The sequence below is a fragment of the Etheostoma spectabile genome, chromosome 13 (genome assembly GCF_008692095.1).
Source record: "Etheostoma spectabile isolate EspeVRDwgs_2016 chromosome 13, UIUC_Espe_1.0, whole genome shotgun sequence".
NCBI lineage: Eukaryota > Metazoa > Chordata > Actinopteri > Perciformes > Percidae > Etheostoma > Etheostoma spectabile.
Genome location: NC_045745.1, coordinates 17,216,871 through 17,226,027, shown reverse-complemented (window position 1 = coordinate 17,226,027; position 9,157 = coordinate 17,216,871). Strand labels below are relative to the sequence as shown.

At 40.4% G+C, this 9,157-nt stretch overlaps 1 protein-coding gene across 5 annotated transcripts in view; it reads left to right on the top strand.

The window, feature by feature from the left end:
- LOC116700245 (collagen alpha-1(XV) chain) overlaps nt 1-9,157 on the top strand; it is a 60,007-nt gene that overhangs the window by 26,196 nt on the left and 24,654 nt on the right. For 3 of the 5 annotated variants that reach the window (XM_032533279.1, XM_032533275.1, XM_032533278.1), the window contains 10 exons: nt 2,939-3,013; nt 3,529-3,627; nt 4,338-4,455; nt 5,402-5,442; nt 5,590-5,772; nt 5,894-5,920; nt 6,002-6,064; nt 6,209-6,286; nt 6,438-6,500; nt 6,586-6,750. In XM_032533279.1, coding sequence (XP_032389170.1) covers nt 2,939-3,013; nt 3,529-3,627; nt 4,338-4,455; nt 5,402-5,442; nt 5,590-5,772; nt 5,894-5,920; nt 6,002-6,064; nt 6,209-6,286; nt 6,438-6,500; nt 6,586-6,750 — 912 coding nt within the window. The remainder of the gene's footprint in view (nt 1-2,938; nt 3,014-3,528; nt 3,628-4,337; nt 4,456-5,401; nt 5,443-5,589; nt 5,773-5,893; nt 5,921-6,001; nt 6,065-6,208; nt 6,287-6,437; nt 6,501-6,585; nt 6,751-9,157) is intronic. The other 2 variants (XM_032533277.1, XM_032533276.1) reach the window with 2 other exon arrangements.

Here is a 9,157-nt window from a genome sequence, read left to right as displayed (position 1 = left end):
CCCGAGGCCTCCTCCCAGCTGGACGTGCCTGGAACACCTCACTAATGAAGCGCCCACAAGGCATCCTTACCAGATACCCAAACCACCTCAACTGGCTCTTCTCAACGAGTTCCCCACGAATGACTGAGCTTCTCACCCTATCTCTAAGGGAGACGCCAGCTTTTGGTCATGACCCAGCCTTCATGACCATAGGTGAGGTTAGGAAAGAATACTGACTGGTAGATTGAGAGCTTTGCCTTCTGGCTCAGCTTTCTTTTCATTGAATGTAATACAGCATGTAAATTAAATGTAATATCGCACCCGCTACGCCTATTCTCCGACCAATCTCCTGCTCCATTGTCCCCTCACTCGCAAACAAGACCCCTGATCCTCATACCAGCCGCTTCACACTCGGCTGCAAAACAATCCATTGAGTGCCGAAAGTTGCAGGCCGATGATGCCATCAGGACCAAATCATCTGCAAAGAATAGCGATGAGATCCCCAGCCCACCAAACTGCATCCCCTCCCCACCCCAACTACGCCTTGATATCCTGTCCATAAATATTACACACAGGACTGGACTGACAAAGCGCAGCCCTGGTGGAGGCCGACCCTGAAACCAGTCTGACTTACTGCCGAGAACCCGGATACAGCTCTCGCTTTGGTCAAATAGAGATTGGATGGCCCTGAGAAGGGACCCCCTTACCCTATACTTCCGCAGCACCTCCTACAGTATCTTCCAGGGGAGCCGGTCATAGGCCTTCTCCAGATCCACAAAACACCTCAAATGTCAACGTAAATGTCAAATGAAGCATGGTTCTGCGACTAATGTACTATTTTTAGCTCATATTTACTGAGAAACTCATTATGTCAAATAATTTAAAATTTGAAAATAAATCTTGAAAGAACAACCACCTACTACTACCACCTAATTTGATGCCTTTTTCAAGGCTATAATCAATACCCAACACAGTCTGCATCAGGAGGCAGACGGGTATAAACAGGGTCAAAAGGCCATGACCACCTCTGGTACTACTTCCTGAGCTGGCTGTGTTACAGATTTTAACTGGATAGAACTATTAAGATCAGAGAGAGAGAGAGAGAGGAAGTAAGAAGGGAGGAAAGAATAGAGAGGGTGGAGAAGGAAGGGAGAGGGGTGAGATGTGGATGGGAGGAGAGGATGCAGGAGTGAGCTGAAGGCAGAGGAGGAAGTCAGAGAAATCAACAAGGCTTAGTTGTGGTCAGATCAAGGGCTTTACTCAGGCCTTTGATTCTGCTGCCATGTCAACTGTGATGGTGTAGTAAGTTTTAAATTCCCTCCCATTCAATAGGAATGACAGCATACTGTATATTCTTAAAGACATATCGATCAGTGTCTCCCAAAGCCCATGACGTCCTCAAATCTTGTCTTTTGTCCACAACTCAAAGATGTTCAGTTTACTGTCACAGTGGAGTAAAGAAAGAACGAAATAGAACTAGAAAGAAACAATTACATTTAAGAAGCTGGAATCAGAGATTTTAACTTCTTTCTTAAAAAAAATTACTGAGAGGGATTTTCACAGTAGTTTCTAATTAATTTAATAGTTGACAACTAATCTTTGCAGCGCTAAATGACATTGTCACTGGAACCGCTGTCAGTCCATTTTGAACTCATTGCACTCACAAAAGATAAATACGAGCTGCCAGTCCCTTGTTGCCATGGCGAGTGGACACGGCCATTCCCACTTTATTCTGCTTTGTTCAGTGTTCCTGACTTTCTGAACGGGTTATCTGAAGCATGACGACAGAATATGTCCATGCTCAGCATCAGTCATATTCAGTCGGAAATATCTGGGTCACATTGTGTATGTGTGTGTGTGTGTGTGTGTGTGTGTGTGTGTGTGTTTGTGTGTGTGTGTGTGTGTGTGGTGTGTGTGTGTGTGTCTGGTTTGTTGTCTTGTTTTTCAAAGAAGAGCAGTCATGGCATGGGACCCTTTGTAATCAGCATGTATTTGCATGAGTGCTGTGAACTGGCATCTCTCTCCATGTTCCCATCAAACTATAAAAACCTGCATGACTACCACCATGCTGTGAGTTTGAGTGTTGTGCATGTGTCTGTGTGTGCATGTGTGTGTGCGTCTTTGGAAATCCTGTCTCTATGGGGATATCATCAAGTGGTCTGTATTTCATTGTGTGTGTAGTGTGTCTCTGTTCAAAGAGAGGGCGAGAAAGAGGCTGCAACACTACCAACTACTAATAAAACAAGTTGAATTTAAAGTGTCAGGTTGGCAACAAAGACTTGGCAAGGGGCACATTCCTCAGTTTGAGGACCCCTGTGATTGTTTCTTTTTTTTTTTTTTACTTTCTTAGACAATACTATTGCTTCGAAATGCACTTGTATTTACGCTGAATCTAGAGAATTTGGTTAGTTAGTTATGACGATGAGGCCTTTAAATGAAACATCCACCCCAAAAGATTTTCTTTTTCAAAATGTTGGCTTATTTAAGTGTGTAACTGACTGTATTTGTAACAAAGTATTTTATTTGCAAATTTTAGTATTTGACATTTTACCTTGTTCAGCACATTTGTCAACCACAGTTGTTTTATTGTGCTACATAAATACATTTGACAATGACATGTGCACACACATAACTCATTCACTATGCACACCAAGATTAACACTTTATTTAATCACGCGGATACTTGCTGTAGAAAATAAGATGATAGTCACAGTGAATGCGCTACCTTGGGTTGCTTTAACCCAACTTTATTAGAATACAGCTTGTATTTTATCTTTTATGAGTGCAATGAGTTCATATTATATATATATATATATATATATATATATATATATATATATATATATATATATATATATAAGAGTAAACCTGCATAACCAAGGTTTAGATGATTTAAAGAATGTTGTCCTCATTCTCTCTCTCTCTCTCTCTCTCTCTCTCTCTCTCTCTCTCTCTTCAGGGATCCATTCAGCAGTTGGTGATTAAAGATGATCCCAGAGCAGCTGAGGAGCAGTGTGAAGACGATGATCCTTATGTGAGATACACGCATAAACATAGTAGATGTTGTTAAGACAAAGGAACTCACAATTTAGAACTATTTAAAACACAGGAGTTTCTTTTATTATTTATCATATGATAGTTTACAATTCTTTCCAAAATCATACACATGAATTAATAGTACCCCCTAGCTGTAAAAGGATTTTACTAAACCAAAACACCAAGTTACCATGGGTTGGTCCTCTTACCTAACTGAATGATTAAATCAGTCAGTTATATAATTAATATATACATATATATATATATAAAAGGGATTTTTCATTAAACTTAACACCTTGGCAAGCATTCTCTGAAGAGAAAATCTAAAACTGAAGGTTTTCAATTGAATATCCTTTCCTCCTCTCATTTTATTTCCTCTACTACTTTCTTTTATTTGTTCTATTGTTTGTAGCAATATCTAACTGGCAAAACATGATAGACTGCATAATCATTGGTTGACATAATTTTTCTTTATAACCTTGTTTTCCCAAACCAACACGTTGTTTGATAAAGGCCTCAGGCTACACCAGTGGAGATGATGCTTTGGATGACAGAGAGACAGAGGAGGAAATGATGAAGAACACACATGAGAAAAAACATGACACAGCACAGGTATGTTGGCTAGATGAAGTGCTGGGAGCAAGTAAGGATGAAAGGATATCTGTTGAAAGGCGCTTACAGGTGGCATCATGTTTTGTTTGGCTGCATCATTATTATTATTATTATTATTATTATTATTATTATTATTATATGCCTTTGGCATATATGTCATGCCTTTTGGAAGTTTGGGTGACAAGGTCTGAAAAAAGAAAAATTTACTAAAAGGCACCCAAAGTCATCAGGAAGGGCTCTAAATGTGTGCGTGCGTGCATGCGTGCGTGCGTGCGTGCGTGCGTGCTTGTGTAAACTAGTTGTGTCCTCTGCTTTGTATGATGCACACCCACTTTCTTATCATCAGAACCCTAAAACAGCATTCCTCTGTGTGTGTGTGTGTGTGTGTGTGTGTGTTTATTCTCCGTTCCGATACCAACTTTCATTCTCCCAAAACCAGGAAGTCAGTCTGACCCTAAACATCCCATATTCAACATTGACTTTGAAGCTTCAAAGGAAACTGTCCTTTAGAAGCTGAATAACTGTTAGATATTAAAGTCCTGGTTGATGCTTTCTTGTCTCGGTTGGCGAAATGAAAGAGTTAGTCCATAATTGATGCTTGTTCATGAGCCCATATACAGTATCTGCCAAGCAAAATCGTGCTTCTCACGGGAAGAATCAATTTAATTTGGGTGACCTATTGACCTGCTCGTCTTCTTGATTTCTCTGAGGAGGAGGAGGACAGTGTTCCAGTCAGAGCTCCGCCCACTGAGGTGCCAGAGCTGGAGCTTGATGAGTACTCCGGTCGCCAGTCCCCAACTGAGGCCAGTGAAGAGATGCTGATGAGAGGTCAGAGTTAACCTCAGTGCACAGTATTCATGTCGTTAAAGTGCCTTGTGACTATGTTTAGTATGTATAGGAAACACGCTGTACTGTACTTACAGTTTCTTGGCTGTTAGGATGTTGTACTTCCTGATCAACATCAATGCAGAGAATAATTTTAAAGGTAGATGCGCTGATGTTTTCATTAGACAGGGGCAGTGGTGGCCTAATGCTTAGAAAAGCAGGCTTTTGATACCAAAACTAGCATTAAATACGTGGGTTGGAGAAATGAAAGAGTTAGTTCTTCTTTGCCTTTTCTCAGGAAGGCACATTACAGCTCCAGAAATGCTACTTAAAGATCAGCGTCCTGGGTGCCCAGTTAGCTCAGCTGGTAGAGCAGGTGCCCATATTTGGAGGTTTTTTCCTCAACGCAGCAGGCACGACTCCGACTTGCGGCCCTTTGCTGCATGTCCTTCCCCCTCTCTCTTTCCTGTTATGTCTTTAGCTGTCCTGTCAAAACAAAGTCCAAAAGTGCCCAAAAAATGATCATTGTCGTATGGTTACAGGTGTGAATGGTTGTGAATGTGTGAGTGATGCCTGGAAAAGAGAGCATCCTTCTTTACTGAATCTACTGTGCACTAGTTAAATAGAGAACAGGATCCTAGAGATGTAATTATATTCTGATAGGACCAGATTAGGGAATTTGTTAAAGCAGCAACAGATGTAGCCAAAAAGCATGTATATAAATATATAGATAATACTGGGTAATGAATATAATGTAGACTGCAACAGCAAACACTTAAAGCATTATACTGTCTACATTTTTTAGTGTGGGTCTTTTATTGTCACCTTACTGTTACGGTAAAAATGTCTGTGTCATGCTCAACAAGTGGCCGGTTACAGTTATGGGCGGTGTCATCCCATGAGGATATGATTGGTCAAACTGGTTGATGATGTCATGTGCTGTGTACAGGGCCACACCGGACAGAGGAGCCAGGGGAGAGATCAGGAGATGTAAGTTCAGACGGGGACTTTCTTGCCTCTCTTTCTCATTTTGCTGTCACACATTACGACACATTGGAAATATTCTGCACAACAGCATCTTTCTATTACAGTGTGTGTGTTTTACACACCAAACTTCTTTGTAATTTAAATTTCCAGGGTCATGTAAGGCATGGGTTAAAAGGAGAGCGTGGAGATCCTGGACCTAGAGGTCCACCTGGCCCACCTGGTCATCAAGGCCCCACCCCCCTACCTGGGAAAGCTCAGACTGGACCAAGAGGCACACAAGGACCACCAGGAATCCCTGGATCCCCAGGACTACCAGGGAAAGATGGACAGCCGGTGTGTACACTAACAAGAGTGTGTGTGTGTGTGTGTGTGTGTGTGTGTGTGTTGCCACTGTTTTATAGAATTGAGTTCATAAGATTTAACACTGATCCTAAATCCTTCTCTGTCTTCACAGGGAATCAAGGGGGATAAAGGAGATCCAGTAAGTTTGTTAAGTCGTCTTCTGTCTTCTTTACTATGATTTATATCACATGTAATACCTCATCTGTGTTTTTACATCCAGGGTCAGAGAGGATCTCAGGGATTTCCAGGTTTGGGTGGAGAAGCTGGAGCTAAAGGAGAGAAGGTGTTGCCACAGCACACAAGTTGCAATTAATAACTTATTACGAGTCATAATTCAAAATCCCTTTTCATTGTATTGCACCAAATGTACTGTAAAAGACAGATCTGTTCATCCTATCCTCTTTCCTCTTCCCTTCCCTCTCTACAGGGAGAAGCAGGAGTTGGTGCACCAGGCCCTCCCGGCCTTCCTGGGCCTCCTGGACCCCCCAGATCCCGCAGTGTACCGGTGAGTATCACGGTTTATGCTTTCGCTGTCTTTTTGCTCTACACATGATGAAGTAAGCATGAAGTAAATGTCCAGTAGATGAAGGTCAAGCCTGGTTGGCAACCTCAGTATGTACTGTATGTGTTAGACTGTGTGTTTATCTGTGTGATAGTATGGAGCAGATGCCCTAGGTTCTGGGTTTGAAGACCTGGACAGCGACACTGAATTCATCAGGGTAAGAAAAAGGGAGCAGAGATAGACAAGACGGTCTCAGAGTTTAATCTGCACAGTGGAAATAATAGGAATTATTTTTTCATCAGGGTCTTCCTGGTCCACCAGGGCCTCCAGGGCCTCCAGGACGTCCTGGTGCTGGTGGTACTGGAAACCTGTCATCATCTGACACAGCTGAAGGCCTCTCTTCAGGGCTCGCTGGACCACCCGGTATACCTGGCAGAGACGGGCTCCCAGGCAGTCCTGGAATACCAGTAAGTTATCGGGATAAAAGGCATATAAAAGACACACTATTCAACTTTCAGTTAAATTTAGTTATGAACAAACGTAGGCACTGAAGGCCCGAGAGACAAGTTATCTTTTTTTCATCATCTGTGAAATAGTTGGGAAAAATGTTTTTGGCAGGTGAATTTATAATTAGTGGCCAAGGAGGACACGGAGGATTAAAAAAAAAAGTACCTTTTCACATATCAGCTGGAAATCAAGTAATGTAAATAGTGAGTTTTAATCACATCATAATTGACCATTTCTTTTACACAACCTTAGTTTTAAACTAAACAACATGAAGTTCCTATTCAAGTGCTTTAAACAAACATTTTACAACAAAGCCGTACTTCATTACAACTGTGAGGTAGTTTTAATTGAGTATTTTCATTTTCTCCTTCCTGCCTATTGTACATTTTACTAATCTATTTTTATAGCTTTAGTTACTTTGCATATTCATATTAATTATTCAAAATATTATGAATAATCTAAGATGTATTAAAGTGGATAAAGAAAAGACTTTATTAGTCCGGTGATGAAATTCACACGGCAGCTGCCAGGTCAAATTTCTTGCTGTTGTTTTGGTGAAAGTAACTCAAAAGTAATGCAAAAGTAGTGTAACACATTACAATTCAGACACAGTAATATTGTAATATAACTAATTACTCTCCAATGACAGTAACTTGTAATATCCAATGTATTACATTTTGGAAGTAACTTTCCCAACACTGCTCACTAAAGATTTAAATACATTTCCAGCCAGAATAAAGACATGACAGTAATGTTACATAACTTGTCATCACACAATATATGTAGGTTACCTGATGTTTAGAGTGGTGCTGTTCAGCCTCTTTGGGCTGAAATGAATATTACAAAAAAACTTTTTTTCACCTGTTTTGCAGATGAAAAAATAATTAAATAATTTAGGAATATTTATTAAGGGTAATAAACACAGTAGAGAAAACACTTTAGATCAGACGTCTCACTCACTTGCCTCTTAGGACATCCATCCGCACATAAAACCTACAGACCTGTTTATTTATTTTCATTGCAAATAATTTGCCACATAACAATACAGAAGTATTATTATATGAATTAATTATTCATGTAGAGATAGGCAGAGGCCACGTTTAGGACCTAAAGACACACATTTAATTAATCTATATAATCTATGTATAAGTACACCGTTTTAAAAAGAAGTCATGTTTGAAATGCTGTTGCAAAAAATGATCCATCTCAACAAAAATAATGTTGGATGGCAGTCACTGAATACTTAATCAAACATTGTCAGTATGGCAATGGTCAAATTAAATAGATGTATATATTGGGAGCAGTATTGACTATCCATGTCTTCATCCTGCAAAATTGCATTTGCTTTCAAAAGGCCTGTGCACTCTTGAATTTGGCATAAAATGAAAATTGTGAAGCTAAAACTTAAAGTGACTGGTTTTGAGCATCAGTTGTCAAGTTTCACTAGTCACACTGTTTGAGTTCCATTTTGCATCAAAAAATTTGAATACTGTAAAATATGTATATGTGGTAGCATGCCTTGTGAGATTTGCTACCTTATCAATTACATTATTATTTTGCAAATACTGTCTTTACCTTAATGTTTTACTAGCTGTGTTACTGTATTGTCATTGTATATTGTCTGTCTTTCTTGTTCTCTACCTTCCCTTCTATTTCCAATCCAAAATCACCTTCAGTTTGTGTGTCTTCTTTAATCATATTGTAGTGATCAATATTTACATGTCTGTCCTTTATCCTCCTTCTAGTACCATCACCCCTCTGTAATGATTCTCACCCTCCATTTCTCCTCCTCTATCCTCCTCTTCTCCACCTTTTGTTCCATTCCTGCCACCATCGTCCTCCTTTCCGCTCTGTTTCAGATGTTTGAGGAATGGTTTAGTGGTTCTGGGCCGGATGGTTCAGGCTTGAGCTCCGAGTTGTCCTCTGACCTCGGCTCTGGTTTCAGTTCTGGGTTCAGGTCTGAATCCAGCTTTGCCTCTGGTTCTGGGCTTGACATTGGGTCCGCTTGGGGTTCAGGAGAGGTATATCTTCCTGGTTTGCTGGGTTAAACCAGCAAACAATAAAAGGCAGAACTACCGTCAAAAGCCTGAGTATTGATGAAGCAAAACTCATTTTCAATACAAAACATTACAGTAAATGTTAATTTGAGACCATCATAGTGCTTTATTTATATAACTGTAATTGCGCTTTGTGACACCAGGGATAAAGACAAAGCTCACTGCCCCAATACTCAGGCTGATGATGTACATTATCTCCAACCATGTTGTTCTGGCAGCTAGCTAAACTGATTTTTTTATTTTTTTTACCTCGCTGGCTGAAGTGCTGTGTGTGTGTGTGTGTGTGCGTGTGTGTGTGTGTGTGTGTGTG